A 20,902-nucleotide genomic window follows, 5' to 3' on the forward strand; every position below is an offset into this window, starting at 1 on the left:
TTCATCTTTTACAGAAATCTCAGTCTGGACATCAAAATATACATTAGTTAATTAGTTATAAAATATTTAAAAACTTTATTTCAGAGGCTGAAAGGAAACTACTACTGATAAAATGTTACTGAAACTCAAACTTTAGCAATATAGATTACAAAAACCTTCTAAAATTTGTTATTTTTGGTCTTTTTTTGATCAGCAATTACTGCTGTGGCAATGCTGTCAACATAATTTTAAAGAAAAGCCAATAGAACAAGACATTTCAAACAAGACACCTTTTCTTCTTGGCGAATATAACATTAAAATAATTGTTTTAAAGAGGGAATTTTGTACTACCAAACTTCAGACACACAGATAGAAATTTTAATATACAAAATATATGCCATAGATCATTTTCCCCCCTGCTCCACCGCAGTACAATTTTCCCTCATCCTCAACAGATCCTTTTGGAAGATATTTCACCGCACAGATTTCACCCTCATAATCAGTATAAGCCATCTCTTTCTCCCGTTAAAACCAGGAGGTCATAATTCTTTGGTCATGACATAATATTCTGTTAAAATGGGTGTAATATAATACAGGATTGCAAGCCAATTCCAGAAGCAGCCAGGAAGAAGAAACGGCATAGCCAGGAAAACGCGTTAGGCGGGCTTCTGCTTCAAAACCGCATGAAATCTAGAGGGATTTCCCAACAGCCTTTCAAGGGGTCTGAAATCCAGCCCACAGAAACAACACGTGGAAATCTGACACGGCGTAAGTAAGGATGTGCTGCTGGATTTAAAATAACAAACATGTAAACATATTTAGTCGCCTTTATTTTCTGGGCCGTCGGTAAATGTGGACAGGGACGGCGGCTGCAGTGGCGCTGCCTCAACCCGCTGAGCGACCGGCTCTCTCCGCCAAGGGCTGCACAATGCTTAGTCACAGTGAACCATGGTCTCTGCTAATCAACGGAACGTCATCAAGGAAGAGATTCTGTCGCAGGCTTTGCTGCAGAAAATTTAGTTCCTTGGCCAAATCCTTTTAGTAACTGGTTTATATAAAGCCAAGGACAAGTTATCTGGTTACTATTATGCAGGACTATTAATATTTTAAATGCAACTTGGGCACCTGCACTAAGCACTTGTATATTCAGTGCTTGCAGGTTTGCTGTTTCCCACCAGAACTCTCCCCTTTGTCCATCCCACCCCCCAAGCTAAGGACATCTAACAAGTACGACTCTACTTATCTTCTACAGCCCTAGCACTGAGTTGTTTTGTACATTGTCCTCTCCAACAACACGTACAACCACATGCTTTTGTACAGAGGCCACATCTAGGCAGGTCAGAGAAATAAAACACTGGCGGTGGGGGTGAACAGTAGAATTGAACATAGAAAATAGGTAATAAAACAGTATAACAGTAACATTATATAGTAAAATTCTCCATAAATTTTTGAATTTATATATATATATATATATATATATATTTATATATTTAAACAGTGTATTAGTTTGGGTGTTTTCAATATATTGGTGAAATATTTACATTTTGATATCTTCTGGATCCAAAAAAATCCTGGGTAAATATGTATGCCTTAATCCAGTCAGAAACTTAAATCTCTCTCTTGATTGACAGGTGAGCACTGTACTGGTGTGGTTTTTCCTAGGAAGTTCACCACCTGTAGGCAAGTCTTAGGTTAGAGCCTTTGCCTTGTAAAGAAAGCAGGTTACCTGTGCTTGGTGGCACACAGTGGAGAGGGCATCCTCCACAGGCCTGTCAAATTGCAGTGTCCCAGAAAACAGTCTGTTGTTTGGAATAAGGAGGAGGGCTGTATTTCTTGGTCCCGGCATTCTTTTTCCAACTTGGCAAAATAGGCATGCTGTCCTGTTTGCAGAGTCCTTTCTCTGATTTCTGTCGAGCTTTGATCTCTTTGCAGAGGCAGCGCTTTTTTTCAATCATGTCCAGCATCGTATGGTCCCCTTGCAACCACTGCATGCAAGTCACCTATTGGGGGAGGTGGATGAAGAAAAGAAGGGGGAGGAGAAAAAAAAAAGAGGGAAAAAGCATACAAATAACTGTATTGGTCATAGATTAAATATGCCTTTTCTTTGCAAAGTTAGCTTACTTTTACTTGAAACACTCTATGAATAAAAATCTCTATGCCAAAAACAGAAACAGAGTTAGTCTTTACTTCTAACTACTTCTTTAAGGGAAAAAAGGGGTAATAGAAGATCCCTGTTTCAACTTCTCCAGAGCACTAAAATCTAATAAAGATAAATGGTTTTGGCTATCTAGCACTGGTCGGATTTTAAATGATAGAATAGATCTTAAAAAGACACATGGATCTTAACAACCTCCTTAAGTTCTGGAAAAAAAATTCTACACACTGAAACCCATGTTTTATATTGCTTTCCAAATCTAATCTGTCACATTAAAAGCAGGGTGTTAACATTTCTGAGTATCAAGCTAAATATAACTGTTAAATTTTGTTAAAATGATTTCATTAACTCCATGAGAATTATATATATATATATATATTATATATATTATACATCCTACTCTGTGATATTTCATTAACTGGAAGGCACCAAGAGTTAAGAAACTCCATGTTTTCCTGCATGTGGAATACTGGAGAACGTGATCGTGATCCAAAAGAGGAGGTTAGCATATGTTTAGTTGTAAGTACATGTCACAGCGCCTCTCAAGCTGAGAATGTGATTTCATTCGAGCTCAGTGGGGAGTTCACAATTGAAAATGTGTCTTCGGAGACTTTAGACTGGAACAGAAGTCACTAATACTCAACTTTTCTGAAAGGGCTCATTGGTTTTGGATATCACTTTGTACCTGCAGCTGAGACAACTTCCTCTCAACACTTACTTTGCAAATTTGAAGTGATGTCTTGAGTGTCCCACCTTTATTTCCCAAGAGCTAAGGATTTGTGTGCAAGTAAACACACGATACATTCACAGCAGCTATCCAGGTACATCTCTGCTCTTGTCATGGAAACGAACATGTACAGCAATACTTTGGCAGAGTTTGCAGTTCATTAAGGAAATGTATCTTTATTATTAAGGGTATTTGCATACATTTAATAATGCATATGTCTTTCATTTACAAGTCTGAGAATGTCAAGCACGGGCATAGACCAAGTCCCTAGAACTGGGGCCTGGTTTGCCTAGAATCACCTATAGAAACTTCCTTGGATCTCAGTAGTTTTTGTGTTCAGCTTGAAGCATATTTAACATTTATTGATAATAGATTAAACAAATGTTCAAATCCATAGCAGAAAACAAAGCAAAAGGAATAAATTTAAGAAAGCCTACCAGAAAAAGTAATAAAAATTATGGACTCAAACAGAAAAATTAATAGAATATAGAAATGTCAGTATATTTTGTAAAATAAAGGTGGGGGGCAAAACAGGATAAAATAATTTTATCACAAAACCATGCTTACCCTATACACTAGACAGTACTCAGAGTTAAACAAATTTAAACCATAATATGGATTTTGTTCTTGAATGTTCCTATGAATTTCAAATTACACAGATAATTTATCTGCAATGCCCTCCTGAATGGCTGAGCCATTTCTTCAGGAATTCTGCTGTGCCTGCTCCTTTGTTTCAATACTTATTTTTCATTTCAGGCATCATCTAATGTTTACTGTGGTGCAGGTGGGCATGAGGCACAGCGTCTGCCATGGCCATGAGACCTTCTCTCTTTGGATGTCCAAGCTTGGTCCAAAACTCCCTGTCTGAACTGGAGATGCTCCCCTCCCACCCCTCAGCTCCACTCCACAGATCTTTGCAGAGGCTCTGCCTGACCCAGATTTCCTGCCACTCTGCTCACCAGTGGTGGGTCAGTACTTACACAGCAGTGTCTTCAGCTTGGCTGGGTCCTCCTCCGTGGGGAAGGACAGGGACACAATCTGCACATAATTCATTACACCAACATTCACCAGCACAGCGGCTCCTGCGCCAGGCTTGACAACAACAGCGCTTGAGCATGGATTTCCTCTCGTAGGCACTGGGAAACACCTTCTCTTTTATAGCCCATCACGTCACAGGCAGAGCGTGTGCCAGTGCCAATCCCCACAGCACGGTGTGCTCCAGCCACCAAGTGTCACAAGCACCACACGCAGCCCAGTGGCAGCCCCTGAGTGTCACATCCCGTGAGTGTCACCCCCGCTCACCGCCGTGCTATGCGCAGTGCAGTGCCAACACGGTGCCTTGTGGTACCCATCTCCTGCAGGCCAGGACGTGTTCCAGGGGACAGGAGCAGCATTTGGACATGCTGATTTCTAAAATGCCAGTTGCAGCTTCCCAAAGATAGAAATGGAGTAGTAGAAGGTATCAGTTACACAGACACTCTGCCACCCCCTGCAAAACAGTACCTAAAATATACTCGAGAGTAGGCAGCTCCAAAACCCCTTTTTTATTCTGGCCACTGTATTTTGTTGCAGTTTATCATTTACTGTGAAGAGTTTGAATTTTCCCACTTTCCCAGACACAGATTTTCAAGTCTACTTGGGATTTTTTAATGCTATTTTTGTTTGATGGCTAAGTTCTTCCTATCAGCATCTTCTTAGGTGTAGTGCCCACTTGGCACAATCCTCTCCAGGAACTGCATTCAGTAATGATGTGTGCAGGAGAAACATGTAGAACTGGGATAGGGATAGTAATTTGCTAAAGTACACCAAGTGAACACATACAACGTTGAAAGACCTGGGGGGAAAGCTGTAATATTAAAATAAGCCTAAATACTAAAGGGATATTTCTGATTGTTTTTCCCAGTTGTTTAGTGTTTAAGTGCAACAAAAGAAAAATATTAGGAACAAAGGTTCATGGGTACTGGAAGCTGTGGGACAGACCTGAGAGGAAATCCCCACTGCATATCGAGGAACTACAGAAATTACAATAACCATATTGATGATATGAAGTCTCAGACTGTTAACTAAATTTTTAGTGTGTCCTAAACAAATAACAGGCACTGAGGCTCACAGGCCAGGACTCAAACCAGCTGTTTAATCACAGTAAAAATGCTTGATGACTTCGGTAGGGCTACTGAGGTGTTTAAAGCTAATGTGTTTAACACTGCAGTCTTAGGCCTAATCCTCCCAGTGACTGAACTGGTGGCATTCACACTTAGTTCCGGCACTAATTTTTTTCTCATCCTCCCTCCTTTCTGGCTTTAGCCTGCTCCTCTAGTCATGCACCAGGCTGTTAATATTCCTGCTACATCATAACAAGGAATTTGTTCAGCATGAGAAGCACAAAAAAGAATTATGTTACAAGCTAATTTATGGAAAAAAGTAGAGCATTCTAAACATTTTACAGCTATACAGCTCTCCTGGGAAACACCCCATCATGCTTGAGGAATGGTGCACATACTGCAGCATGTCAGAGTTTGGCTGCAGATGTGGATGCACACAGGCACAAAATGCATCAGCACTGGAGGTAACACCAGCAAGACAGAGCGCAGGAGAGGAAAACTTGGTTCTGACCAAAGAATCTTGGCCCAAAGCCTTTCTGACTGAAGAGGGATGAAAGTGACAAAAACTAAAGTTAAGATTGTAAGAAGGGACCTCCTGGAGACTCCAGGATGTGCATCAGGTACTATGTCCCACTATATCCTTTGGATTACAAAATTTGCTGATTGCACATCAATTTTTATTTTGATGGGATTTTTACTCATTAGATTACTCAGGTATAAGACACCTTATATAAAATTTTTATTTTAAATCAGAACAAGAGAGTAAAGAAAAACACCAGGCAAAAGGCCCAGAAGTGTGGACATTCACCAAGAAGGTGTTGGAGGTAGGCTCAATTCCCTGCTCCTAAGCAGGCAGTAAAAGCTGTGTGATACCCAGATGTGTAGGAAGCAGACAGGAATGTAGTGTGGTTGGATAAATTCTCTCTCCTGAATGTGACTGAGTGCAAGAGTAAACCAGGATGTCTGACAAGTATGGTAAACAAACTCACCGTTTGATTAGTCATCAGTCTCTAGTTTTCCTTCAAAAATCTTCTTCAAAGCAAATGCTTGTGTCAAACTTGAACATCAACAACAAAAAGTAAGAAACTCCCTTCTCTATACAAAACTGAGTTTTTCCATACAGTTTTAATCACTAACTTTGCAATCTTTAGAATAAACCAGTCTGTGTTGCCACCTTGCCACCTTACTTTTAATATTTTCTCTTAGTTTTCTGATATTTTTATTCCCAACACATTAGAAGCAAATATAATTAAGATCTTTTATGTACTCTTGGGTTCTATGTTGATAGTGCCATAGAACAAAAAGTTGTATTATAAACCCATCTTCAACTAAGATAAAACAACTTTACATATCCTCAAAACCATGCAAAATTAAAATCTTTCAAAGTAAAAATAGATCCCCTCTGGTGGGTGTTTTAATGCTTTATGAAGGTCAGACAAACAAGCTAGACAAAGTAGTTCCCTTCCCTACAAAATGAAAATGGAACATTTTTGTGTGTGCCTATACTAGCAGTGGGCCTGACCTCGTATCTCATCCGTCTGAAATTTCATATTATTCCAGAAAGATAATTAGTAGTCCCAATGGTTTCCAAATACATGTATTGCTTAAATTAGATTGCCCTGAGCTAGACCACAGAACTGTCCTGGGGCAGAGGTTTGATGGGCAGAACATGTCCAGTTCAATCGCTCTTAGAGGCCAGGACTTGAAGCCAGGGGTCAGTACACGCCATAGCTCTCTGCCACATCAGAATTTACTGGGAAAAACACACAATCCCAAGGAAAACTCAGAACAGGCTTTGGGGAACAGACAGTGACTCACCCTGCCAAGAGGCCCCTGGTGTCACAGCAGACTATTTCTGTTTTCTCCTGGCCTGGCCCTGTCTCTGCCCAGCCCTGTGCACCCCACCACTGCCTGCTGGACACTGCTGGCCCTCGCTGCCCCGTGACACTGCATCAGCACATCCACTAAAGTGCTCAAAACATGGGTGATTGATGCAAAAAGGGAAATGTAAATGAACGTGGTTCCTTCCTTGCTCTTAACCAGGCAGGATAGTTTGGTTTGGGAGTCACAGTTACAGATAGAAAAGGAATAAAATATTTTCCAATGATACAGTTAAGCAGCTACTGATAGACACAACTTTACACATGAGCTAACTGCATTCACCAGGTGTAGAAAATGTCTTGCATAGTTTTGTGGATGAATATCACACAATGAGGTCAGACTCTTGGGCCTTTCAGGAACTGGACTATTGCCATAAGGAACGCCAGGCAAAGTGCATCAGGACAGGCCCCAAGTAGGACTGTGCAAGGCTGAACACAGGAACGACACTGAAAAAAGACATTGTGATATCTGGAAGTTACATACAAACCAAATGATCCCATGTAGCATAGATTTTCCAAATGAAAAACGTGATGGCTGTGAAAAGAAAAATCCATGAGCAAAACTAAAAATATAGAGTGAAACATCCTCAACACTAGGACTGGGAGTCTTTGTTAGCTGCGAAAAATTTTACTTATTCACTTGTTACATAAATAGCTACATAAATACATGGATGGATAATGCTCTCTCCTTAGTAAAAAGCCATTTTGTGCTACAGAAGACCCACATATATCCCCTTGTCTCAACCCAAGCTGTGAACACTGGGAAGGCAGGAGACAAGAGAACAAGTGCCAGGAGCAATTCTGCTCCTCCAATGTCAGGCCACTGGGGTGAAGTGTGGTATGAGGATAAAGCCATGCTAATTCCCAGTGCTAAGAGGTGTTTCAGGAATCCTGTCATTGAAGGTGCACTGTAATTTTTCACATGAGTGCCCGTGAAAATATGTGCTGCTAAAATTGCTACATGGGAGAAGAAATACATGAAATATTGTACACAGTTCTATTAGTAGTCACTAAGTTTGAAAATGTTGACAATTTTCACTCATTTTTGAGGAACCCTTTCTAACATTTGAAGTGACCACAAGATATTTCATACTCTGGACACGTCTGCGAGCAGGGTGTTCTTTTGTGGTGTATGAACTTTTAATGACCTAAAAAAATACCTTCCACTATAGTTTATGTGAGGATTTTAGACAACACCATATCCCCTTCAGCTGTTTCTCCTCATGACATCTAGGCTGTTAAATTCTTTGCTTGCCTTGTTTTAATGCTGTTGGTTTATTTGATGTGAAATCAGAAGCTCTGGGCAATAGGAGAGCCCCATGATTCAGTTGTGTTTCCATATATTTTTCCTAGTAGGGTAGGTTCCCACATATTGTGCTGAAATTCCATAGGTTATGGGGCTGAGGAAGTTGCTATTTGCTTCTGGCCCTCATGAGCATCTCCCTGTCCTGCTGGATGAGAAGAGGGGATGACTCTTGAAGAATGGGGAAAACAACATCACGCATCATGGCCCCCATATAAAAATATACTTTTCTTTGTCGAAATGCATAACACAGATAAAATAAGAGCCCAACGGCTGAAGTCAGGCTATAACAAAGTGATCTTAAACTAACACAAAATACAATGAAATAAAAAGAAAAGGCAGCAGGAAGAGATTATTAGAAATGTCTCCTGAATCTGTAAGCAAAGGGGTCTCTAACAGTGCAGTCGGTGTGCAGTGCTACATATCATTCAGCAGAGCCAAGCATGCTGGTTTGTTTTGGCAGGCTGCAGTAAGTGAAGAAGAAAGGCTTTCTGAAAGCCACTTACCATCCTCAGGGAGGAAAAGGCACTCCCTCTCTCATGCCTGTTCTCAGACAGGAGTTTCCAACCTCTGTTTCCCACTGAAACTCTTGATGGCACTTTCTCTGGTGCAGATGCTCCCAGCCCCCTGGCCAGGTAAGGTATTTCCACGGGGAAGGTGTGAAATCCCAATCCTATAAGGCAGTCCTGTGCCCTGGGGGCAAGTGCTGGAGGGCTATGTTAGGCAGCAACAGTGACTCTGCTATTTGACACTTGTCTTGATGTGGAGGTCCTCTTAGCAGATGTTCACAAAAGGGGAGTTGTCCAAGGCAGGAAGGAACTCAGCCAGAATCAGGTTTCAGAAAATCTGAGCAAAGAGATCCTCACCCATTTGAAGCCAACAGAAATTTACCATCTGACCTCATGGGTCCAAGAATTTGAATATAGTTTGCTTAAACAAACAGTAAAAATAACCTCAATAAAAATTATTTAAAAATACTTCAGAAGACCACTTGGAAAATTATGTTGGGCAAGATTTCTTTTGCTAACTGTGAGCTATAACCCTTGCACTGCTGTTGAATGCTACTTCCAGTGGCTGCAAAAGTCAGTAAGTCAGGATGGAACTACAGGCTAAATTTGGTAGTCATTCCCTTCTCTCTGACAGAGGTATTCTGGAGGAATATTGCCATTGAAGACAGCATAATTTGGCCCAGGATAGTTACTTGTTCGTACAGCTTGGTACTGCTAACCCATTCTCCTGTTACTGTCAAATTCAAAACAACAGTTGATTATTAATACAAAGGTGATTAAAAGTAACAGTCTGTTCTGGAACACACAGGCTGTGCAAGGTGAGCTGTGAAAGCAGACACTCTCCATGCAGTTTGGAGTGCCTGGCAAGGCTCCCTGGGGACAGTGGACAGCAGAACTGCAAATTCCTCCCTAGGAGTGCCTCAAGTGTTTTCTAGAAGCCAGCAGCCACTTTAGAACGTTCCTGTGCATTTATGTAGTTGCATCACAAGCACAAGTGCACACACAAGGTGTTAAGCACTACACAATCTGCCCTTTCTGACCTTTCACAAATTCTTTTCAAGGGACACAAGATCAATCTCCGTTTTCCCTCTAAGAACAGGGGAAAGAATTTCTCCATGACACTAGTTTTTATTTCAACAAAATGTGTAGGAGTGAGCATTTTGTAATCTTACCCTGTATATATTTAACATTAAAAGCATTCACTGACACCTGCTATTTCAACCTATGAAACAGCATATGCAACACATTTTAGGGCACTTGAATTTGAATGACATTTGAATTGTTGTGTTTAAGGTTTTGATTTGCATTTTTCTGAATTTCTAAACTGGAAATATGTTTTATTTCAAATAATACTATTACAGAAAAAAAATGAAAACAAGAGTCCCTGTAAAAACTGTAAAAACAGAGTCCCTGAAAAACTACACTATCACACAATGTAATTACATGATGCAGTACTGTAAAAAAACTCTGGACACCGTTTTTCAAACTTAGAAGTCACTAAAAGACTTGACTACATTGTGTTGTGCTCTATGGCCTGAATAATCCACCACTTCAAAATGACTGACATGATTTTTGGAGCTCCAGGAACTCCCAAAGATTCAAGATTATAAGCAATTAATACTTATCCTAAAATTAAATTAGCAGGCGATTAGTAAACCTTCAGCACCTCTGGTTCCAGACCTCCAGTTTCATGATTCATTGCTTTCAATTACCAAATGTCACAGTTACTTTATTCAGAATCAGCACTGCACATACTCCTATGCCTCAAGTTTTCCAGTGGCCCTCAGATTAATACTGAGGCTACTAATAGAGCAAATTTTAGGTGAAAAATTCATTGTTCTGCTTTCCATTTTCATACTGGCAGTCAGTCTAGCTATAGATCTTTCTGACCCTGCATTATTATCTTATTTGGAAACATTCTTTTCATCTAAGTTTTTTTTTTTTTAAACACCAAACAACTGCCCAAAATGTAATGCTTGATCACACTCTGTAAATGCTTTCAAAGAAGAGCCTATAAATTAACTGGTACTGGGGATACTGTGGAAAATCATGAATCTCAGTGGATCATCACAAAGTGCATTCCTGTTGAGATCACTCATTAAAAGTCAAAACTTCATCTATGCCTTTGCTAAGGAATAAATGCAGACCTCAAGCAACCCACCATTATACTTTCTGTCATTCACTGTAAAATAGAAAGGAAAATACAATATTGTATTAAGTAAATCACAGGAGGGACAAAGGACAGACACTTTGCTAGAGTTCAGTGATACAGAGATCTGTGTACTGCGTTTTGCAGCACAGCAGCTGCAGGGTAACACTCTCATGTCCCAGACTTCTTTGGGGAGTTACTAACCCATTCTCTCCAGCATTTCCCCCTGCTGGAGGGTTCCACTCTGTGCCACAAGTTCTTATGAACCAGAATTCACACAGCAGGGTTGTTCGAGCTGTGACCCCAGTGGCCACTGCAGCTGGCCCTGCCCATGTCGGGGTAGCTGTGCCCACCTACAGCCCACCTCACTTAGAGTTAATCTGAGCCACGGCAGCTCTGGAAAACTGGCAGATTCTAAATGGAAAACTGGCAGATTCTAAATCTCACAGGGAGATGAACAGCCCCCACTCTGCACTGAGAGGTGACGTGGAGCAGTGAGAGCTGCTGTGGACAAGGTCCTTTCCTCCTCTGGATTCACAGAGTCCCTGTGGTCTGCAAAAGCTCTCATGTACAAGGGAGCTGAAGGCAGCAGGGTGCATGCTGTGGATACTGCTCGGACCAAGAAGGGCCCAAAAATTGAGAATGGAAGAATGAAAGTGAATGGAAACAAGACCATAACTTTGGAAGACCTAAGAACTGCAAGAAAGAGGACATTGAAACCTGTCCTAAAGTTACAAAAATGTGACGTAAGGGGACACCACAAATTCCATTAGTTCCCCCATTTTACTGGACCTCATTTTTTCCGAACTATAAAAAAGCACATGACCTTCAGCACTATTTCTATTGAAGTCAGTACTTGAACACAAGATTTCACTAATTGTTATTGTGGCAACAGATGAAGAACTTCACCAACACCAGTTTACCAGCAAAGCTCCTAAATCTATTTCTCTAACTTTCAAGAAAGTGGTCAAAAATAATTTTAAAATTAAAGAAATATAAAATTAGCAAAATAATGTATGGAGAGAAAATGTTGAAAGCACTGAAGGATGCTTTACTTTAAAGTTGCTTTAATTACAAGAAATTCTGAAATATATCCTTACATTTCTCCATTTTTAATAGTGAAACTGAGTCAAAGACTATTTTCTCAAAGTAATGCCATTTCTCAAATACTGTATGGATTTTATGGAGGGAAAAATGTTCAGGAAAACATGACTAAAGACCACCACCGAATGTACAGAGATGATCATACTCTTGTAGATGGTCACAACTTCCTCTTAAAAATGTGTAAAAACATTAAAAGACAGGTATCTCCATTAATCATTTGTTTCTAACTCCAATTTGAAGTGCAATTAAACAGCAATTGATGAAGATATAAACTATCCTGAGAGTTTCTGAGGAACACAAAGACGTAAGAGCCTGCTCCAGTATGAGATACCACCTCTGATGTTACCTCACAGCAATATCATGCAATTAGATTTATATCAGGAATGGTTAAACTATACAGTACCCAAATCTAGTATAGGCATGATTTCCTGGCACATAAATGGCTGAGATACAGCAAGTGACTCAACCTGGCATTGATGTGCTTTAGAAAATGGGATTCATTGAGCTCAGAGATTCCCTGTAACTTGCTTCTGTTTTCTGTTTAAAAGGAATCTCTGAAGGGATGGTGCTGGCTGACAGAGTGTGTGAAGTGGCACTAACACACTAAACCAGGAGCAGCAGTCTTCTCAGCCATGGAGTGACTTGGCAAACTCAGCTTAGCCTATGCCAGCAGCATGGGCTGTGCTCAAATTCACATTTCCAGAGCAGAAAAGAATTTAAATATCCAGCTTAAAAAGGATGGCTAACGACAATGCAAGACAAAGAAAACACTGAGCTTCTTGTTAACCTATAGACACATATCACCTGTAACATAAGCAAACAAACTCAAACAGTAAAAAAGTGCTGCTTTTCTCTGATTGTGTTTTAAAATTTGGTGCCAAGAGCCATGATGTGACGAATGTTAATTTTAAAAATGTATATTGCAATTGTCTTTTCTCATTTTTATTCTTTTCTGTTGTAAATTATACAGCTGTGATCAGAAATACCAGACAGCAAACGTATTTTTCCAGACTGTAAAAAAAGAGAAGGGCCAAGCAAATCCAAGAGTCCACTAACTGCCACTGACTTGCAAAGGCTTAAGATCAGGCCACTGGCCCATAAACTCCTATCTCAATTCGTGGAATATGTCCTTTCTCCATTCTATGTTTTATTGAGGAAAAGCATTCCTTGGACATTCTATTTACAGCTTAGGAGTAAAATGGGAATTTGCTGTTGATGTGTGTGAGGTCAGAATTTAATCCTCTAACTTTAAATTAAAAATGGAAGGGATTTTCTATTATGCAATTTTAGTTGGGGTGAAGGGTCTTCCTTACAGTGTATTCATCACCTTACGAGGTTCTCAGTATTTCTTGCATTAAGACCTGTTTTCTGAGGTTTTTCTGAGTAGCTGCTGCCACGCTGCTGCAGTAACTAACTGCACACTGAGACTGGTCCAGCTAGACAAAATAGTACAGTGATAAAATTAACTGTGAAGAGAGAAAATGTAACACTCATGGGTCTCATAGAGAAACACAGATGATTATCATTTAAGCTTCAATTCAATGGATAACTTAAAGACATGCTCAACTGGAAAAAGTGTATCCGTCATACTCCTGACTAACAGAAATGTTTTGCTATTTAAGATAAGCCAGTACTTTGCTGCCTCAAGGCCAGAAAGCTGTGTGGTAATTCATTTCATGAAGTACTAATAAATTATTGTTAGCTGTTTCAATAAATGCTTAATCAATTGGCAATTATATGTTACTGTAAACTGCAAAGGCTAAGAGGTTTGACAAATAGTCTGCAATGCTCTTGTAAAATCCACTTATAAAGTTGGGTATTTTTATCCATTCCTAATGCTCACCTGCACTGGAGGATTTCTTTCCAGCCTAAGGCATTTCTATATCCAGTATCTATTCATGCAAGATGTTATGGATGTGAGTCACCCCTCAATTGACAGCAAGTCCCTCATGTGAATAGAGCTCAGATCTGCAGCACAAGAGTCCAGCTGGTTTAGGGCATTTCTAAACCTTGGAGCACTTGATCTGCATAAGATACAGACAGCCAAAACTATACAGACTAAGCTGTTTCCAAATATTTTTTACCTACAGAAAACTGTCAGGAGAAACACCAATATATTTACAATTTTGGATCTGAAAAATTAGAAACCTTAAAAATTAGTACAAAGAATAATCTTTTAAAGTTATCATTTAAAATACATGACGTTTTTATTTTCATCGTTTTAACAAGACAAAATGAGATTCAAATTAGGTTATCAAAAGTGGGTGCTGGCATTCATACCTTTTTTTCTTTAATTGACATACACATAATGTATATGAATAGCCACACATTTCTAGTGAAAGACTATGAACAAACACACGTACATATACAGAGATAGAGAAACATCCTATACATACATACATGAGTGAATATACATATTTATGTGCATACAGTATACAGACGAGATACTATACAGGCACAGTCAGTGCAATATACTGTATAAGGCTACACAAACACCAAGAGAGCCTGGTGGGGTGAGAGAAGCCATGAGAACAAAGCCTGGATGGTCGTGACTCAACGCAGACAGGGGACAACCTGGCTGCTCTGTGTCGTGTTTTATGCATCAGGCACACACAGTTCCAAGGGAAACATGGTACAACACCCTCAGCTCAAAAAAAAAAGGAACAAAAGTGGGAGTGTGTGGAGGAAACTGAAATGTGTATGAGCAGACAAATAAGGTTGTTCTTTCTACATAGGATACAGAATGTTTGGTTCATTTACAGAGAATGCCTATATATAAACCCATGCTTTTATGAATTCATGCCATTTTTTATTTCTATCTTTTCCTTTAAGAATATTATAAAATTCTTGCCCTGAGTTAAACATAAATACACAGAGAAAAGGGGGCAGGGAAAAAGGAAATTGCATGCTTCTGGGTCTTTAAAATAAATTTTTAACCAAGGCACAATGTCTTCAAGAGTGGTTGCGAGACCATTTGAAATAAACTTAGCAAGTGCTATTGTTCTGGGACTGTGGCAAAACTAATTGTTTGCATACAAAGTCACAGAACAAGTTTTGAAGTGAATGTACAAGTTTTAGAAGAGAACAAGTAAATTTATTACATATGCCTTAAAGAGAGATTCCCTGAAGAGGAAGGAATGATACCAATGCTATCAAATTAAATTATTTTATAGGCAACTTATTGATGTTTGGACTGAAATTATTTCACACAAACGACATTATATGTTTGTTTAGCATTAATTGTTACCTATTTTTAGCAGAGCCATGTACAGTGCTGTAAGAGCAGTCAAAAATGAGATGAAGAACTTCCAGATAATTCAGTTTCTTTAGAAGGAATTACACACAGTGGTCTCAGTGATTCAGTGAGCTGCAAGAATCACAGCTCAGGCACAGCTGATGAATGGTGGCATAAGACTTTCAAGGCTGTATCTCTCTCTGTCATAGACTTCCGTAAGTGTTTTATTGGAAATGTTAATTACTAGTTCCTGTGGATCCCACTCTGAACACCCATGCTCAAGTCTGACTCTTGAAAGAAAGTTCAGGGTGCAGAGGCCATGCTTGGCTGTTGCCCCACATACAAGCACTCAGGCTCCAGAGACACACAGTTGTCATCACCTTCCAAGTGTTCTGGAGGGTACTTCAAATTCCAGGGGCTCGGGAGGGTACCTCAAATTCCAGGGAACAACCATATTCATTGCGCTGCATTGGCTACAGCATCTTTCCCCATAAATCTCTGTTGAAATCACTGTTTTTCAAAGTGTTGAAACACACTATCTCAACTCTATCAAAAGCAGGTACAACATAGCACCCCTCTGAAACCTCTGACCACACAGGTGAAATCTTTTCATGTCTGTACTGTGCCTGTTCAAGAAACTGTAACTCCCAATTTGAGAAACAACTAGGTAAGGACAGTAGAAAAATGTGGAGTATGAAAGTGAACACCTCATAAATGCTGTATTATTTCATCCTTTGTCAAAATATCATTGCATTTGAAAGGTTTCAACAATTTCTGTCACAGAGCTCACCTCTTTCTGTTCTCTGCTGACAGGTTTAAGTTCATGCAAGAATAAGATACCCGGGTAAAGGAATGAAGTACTCTTTCATCTCCTCTCTTCCATCACACCTGAAATGGTGGCAGCCACGCCAGCACTCAAGGACAAGGCAGGAAAACAGACTAGGTGTGGTGCTCAGATCAATCACTCTGTTCCCATATCTGACACCCTCTTGCTGTGGCATTACTTTTTCTACAGCTGATCTGCTTTCACCCATTACTGCCTCCCCCTGACACATTTATTTTGGGCCTAAACCCCGTGCTATGACCCGTGTGGAGAGGAAGAGTCACCATGCGGGGCCTTGTCACGTACCGTGACAGCAGTGCATGCTTGGATCCACCAGTGCCTGCTGTCCCCATGCTGTGGGACAGGGGCTGCTTCACCGGAGGGGGGCCATACTTAAACCAGAGTCCCAGAGCAATGCACTGCTGCTGCACGACACACCCAGCTGAAGGATGAAGGAAAGATGTTGGGACAGCAATAGCAGGCTTGTCTGCCAGCAAAAGACAACTTTGACACATTTGCTTCTCATGCCAGTCAGATGTGCTTTGGAAGTGAGGTATGATGGATGTGACAATTCCACCTACTTCAAGGTTTTCATTTGATTTTGATTTTTTCTTTAATTTTAATTTTTCAATAAACATTCTCTATTTGCAGTTTTTATATTTAGAAACCATTCGCACTGCTCTGGACCCATGCGCTGATTATGTAAGACCAGATTCAAGCTGAAACTCAACACAATGCAATGTGGAGCCTTCCCCAAAGCATTAACATTCTTGTTGCTGCTCTCATCCAAAATGTTGACAGCATATTTGGCTGGACTGTCGACAGCAGAATTTTGCCGTCCTGTGTGCAAGAGATCGGTCTTCGCAGGAAAAACGTGGAACTGTGGAAAGTAATCCAACCGCTCCCTCTCGTGGGCACAGGGTTCTCCTGCACTTTAGAAAGGCACAAATCACGTAAATCCAAAATCCTACAGATTCTTTGCAGTGCAAAATCCCCAGAGGGCTGTGTGACACACAGGACACAGTTCATGCCTCATGCCCCGGCACTTCTTTCAAGGTGGTGACAGTCAGGATGACTGATCCTTGACTCTTATGAACATTCAGTCTGAACAAGAAAGTAAAATACTATGGCTCTGGATTCAGGATTCTAGACACTCTGGCCATACACACTGGTCAAATCCAGACATCATCTCAAGGTAAAACTGGCCCCTGTCCCCTCAGTGAAGTGCCTGTGCCACAGGCTTCTCTCTGTATCCCATTGTGGGTTCTTCCATGCCTGTCCATCCTCCCAAGTAGGACTCAGAGGATTTCCATTCTCGCAGCCATTTGCAAAACCAGCAATCACAAGATTCCGTTTATGCCTACATTCATTTCCCTTTGCCTAAACAGACACTAAAGATTTCTCCGTGAAATCTGAGAGACATAATTTGTAAAGTGTTTGAGTAAAATATACCTTTTCCATTTTTAGACATTCAAGCGCATTTCATTGTATCAATGACACATAAAACTATGTAAAATCACTGTCACAGATAGAGTAGATTGCACCCCAAACAGTTTTTGCACTAATTTCACAGAAACCAAACCTTAAGCAATTCCTGAGAGTCATACCCTTAAGAACCTACTCTCATCTGCAACCTCTTACCTTCTCAATTTAACTTATGAACTTATTGTGAACTTACAAGTTCATAAGTGAACTTATGAATTCTTGGGGAAGGAACAGCCTTTGTTCCATGCATATTGTCTAGCAACAAATAATTACAACTCTTGGACACCACCACAATCAATATTGTGGTAGATCCTAGCAGCCAACATTAAGCAGGTTTTGGATCCAGTGACAATCCCAAGCCTTATTAAATGTGATGGCTAAACCTAAGGAGTAATTAAGTTCCTTTAAGTGAATATCTTCTCAGTCAAAAATAGAAGCTACCATCCAAAGTAATAAATAGTGTATAGAAAGTCCAGACCAAAGCCCCATGGGGCTCTGATTACAGAGCGAGTGGCATGGGACTGTTCCCACACTGTGGACATATATTTTGGATGAAGAAAAAGATCAAGTATCAAAAAGGAGCAACCATAACCTTGGCTCCAGGAGCACGGAGACAGACATCTCAGAGGCATTGCAATGGCTCAAGAACACTTGGCATGTATACACAGGGAAGGAGAAGGATTGCCACTGTCCATGAATTGTTTCATATGTTTTGCTATTCTATGTCCAAAATACACAACAGACTTTCAGAACTTCAGAAAATTAGAGGAGAAAAGAGGGACAGAGAAAATTATGAGAGTAGCAATTAGTACAGTAGTTAGATATTCCCTTTGAATAGAAATCTGGGAGTACATTCCCCTGAGATCTTTAACCAGCAGCCCACGGGGATAATTTTTCCCTTTGGTCCAGAGGGCAAGGATGGCAGAAGCTGATTCTTTCTTTGCAAATTCTTGTGTATGATAAGAGACAAAATATCAGAATCACAATAGTCTGATGCTAGTTCTAGGTTAAGATTTGTCAAGGAGTGCATGTAGCACAGATTGACAGTACTGAGTGCTGACATGGGTTTGTGCTGTGTAACACACACAAATTCTATTGCTAGCACAATTTAGTTTTTCTACCATTTGCCTAGTAGTCAAACTGGATGAAGGACTACTTCAGTCCACAAAGTTCTCCATCTACAGGCAATGACTGTATTTTTTTCATATAATGGAACGTAAAAAAAAGATTGTTGTGATCAGATATGGAACAATGAATCTTGATTTATAGGTGCTCATTTCTCAGCAGCAGAATTTATTAACTGCAGAATCAGGAACCCAGCTCTGCTACTGCACCCCACAACTGCAGGGTGTTTGCTGACTCTTTGAACTCTTGTACACTACTGCTGGGAAAAAATGGCAACTTTAAGCTGAGAATAATAGAAGAGCACAGACGCTTTGTTTATGCTCACAGAGTATTCACTTTCAGATGCACATTTGCCAACTAAAGCATGATAATGTCAATTCACTGGGGAAATACTTTGTCTAGGTGCCCTCAAAAATAATTATAGCCATAATGGTAACAATTTACATTCCTTGCATTCATTAATTACAGGGTGACCACAATGCTTACAAGGCACACAAAAATTATAATATGTTTTGTATTCACAACATTACAAGCTGGGCTTGTGATATTTAACTGACCCAATAGAGATTGAATTTAGGCATGAGACAAATACATAGCTATGTTGCTGAAGAGTACTCTGTACTTGTCAAAATTCAATTCCAAATCATTCCTTTGAAATTTTGTGTATTTTTTACAATGAGCTTTTACTGCACTTAAACTGCAAGGTATTGCTCTACTCAGGCATATGAAAAGCAGCTAAAATACATCTCAGCTTCTTTGCAGCACTTCTCTTCCATCATGATTTTGTTTTAAAATGGAACAGTTAGAATAGGTGTTTGGGATTTTTCATCTGGAGTACAAAATTAAATAATAGCTGCCCTGAATGTCTCACATCAGTTTTAATGCTGGATTTTTTTTTTCTTACAGTACAATGTATGCTTTTTGGTTGCATTTCAGTTAGCATCTAAATACTGAGTCTTAAATAAAATATTATCTAAATTGTTGTGTGGAGGAGTGGGGATTTAACAGCTGAGGCTAGAGCAAGTCTCCTCCTTCTCTCCTTCTGTCCTTCCCTCCCTCCCTCCCGGGCAGGGCAGGAGCAGGCGGGGTGGCCCCAGGGAAGTCTCTGCTAGCCCTGTGGATGCAGGATGTGGGACGAGGGATGTGGGATGGGCCAGTTGAATGGGGTGTGCCGGGGACAATTCCCCCTCAGCCCAAAGCTAAGCCCACCTGCCCCAGTGGGATGGGGACAAACCTCAGCAGCACCCTGCTTTGCCTCCCCACCTCTGGGGTAAATAAAGCTTTTGCTAATCCTGTTGGATTAGCCAAAGTGTTCATTTTGAACAGTTGCTAAAGTGCATTTTCACCCAGGCTTCCTCTGGCACCTCTCCTTGTTCACACACCAGGTGTGCATTACTCCTGTCCCAGGCCAAGGGGACGTGAACACAAAGACAAACCATCCCAGCTGCATATTCAAAGTAGAAAATCTTCTTCTTACTTCCTTACCTACATTGCTGTGTTGGAAAACTGTGCTGGAAAACTCCTGATCTCTGCCTCCCGGCTCTGTGAACCTTGAATTTCCACATCTGTACCACTGCTCCCTCAGCCTGCCAGCCCCAGGCATCAGCCTCCTCCAGCACTTGGTTATTCTACAAGTCTTTTTTTCTTTTCTACCTAGATATGAATTTGAACAGCCAACTTGTATCTGAAATTCTTGCCTATCAAAGACACATCCTCAAATAAGCTATTGATGTATTCACTTCATTTGGTGCAAGACAATGGTCAAGTCCACTATTGGGAGATCTTTCCCGTTTGCCATATTATATTCATACAAATCATAAAATAAGTGAGAGCTATCCTGAATTTTAAGGGTAATGATTAGTTTGTCCATCTTGTGCCTTTTGTCATGTTTACTGATGTGGTCATGTGGGGAAAGCAAAATGCTGCCTCAGCTTGCAGAGAGCTCAGGCACATACCAGGCAAGTAATGAACTGACTGCAATTTTTCTAAAGTAAGCCCAAAAAAAGTTCCAGTGTTGATGCTGATATATTTTCTAGCTTTTTCCTCATTCCTTCAACGCATGTTGAGACTCCTTAATTCATAGCTGTTGATGTATCTTCATTCTCTCCTCTGAGTTATTTCTTCTAATCTCAGCATGGCTTCTGGATTTTACTTTGATCATGTCTGTAAAGTTTAAATCTTCTTTCCTTGCTTAAATTGGAGCTAGATATCACTGCCTGGTCCTCCCCACAAGAAGACACCAAACCTTAAGAGGCATACAAACCCTCAGAATTAAGATAACATACCTTGAGGAGGCAATAGGAAAGGACAGTGCTTTCTAGCTGCT

General features: G+C 40.3%; 1 protein-coding gene across 1 annotated transcript in view; it reads right to left on the reverse strand.

The window, feature by feature from the left end:
* Nucleotides 1-1,751: 1,751 nt before the first annotated feature.
* NYAP2 (neuronal tyrosine-phosphorylated phosphoinositide-3-kinase adaptor 2) overlaps nucleotides 1,752-20,902 on the reverse strand; it is a 124,989-nt gene continuing 105,838 nt past the window's right edge. Inside the window, exon 6 of the mRNA XM_062499459.1 lies at nucleotides 1,752-1,979. Coding sequence (XP_062355443.1) covers nucleotides 1,752-1,979 — 228 coding nt within the window. The remainder of the gene's footprint in view (nucleotides 1,980-20,902) is intronic.

This window comes from Cinclus cinclus, chromosome 10 (genome assembly GCF_963662255.1).
Source record: "Cinclus cinclus chromosome 10, bCinCin1.1, whole genome shotgun sequence".
NCBI lineage: Eukaryota > Metazoa > Chordata > Aves > Passeriformes > Cinclidae > Cinclus > Cinclus cinclus.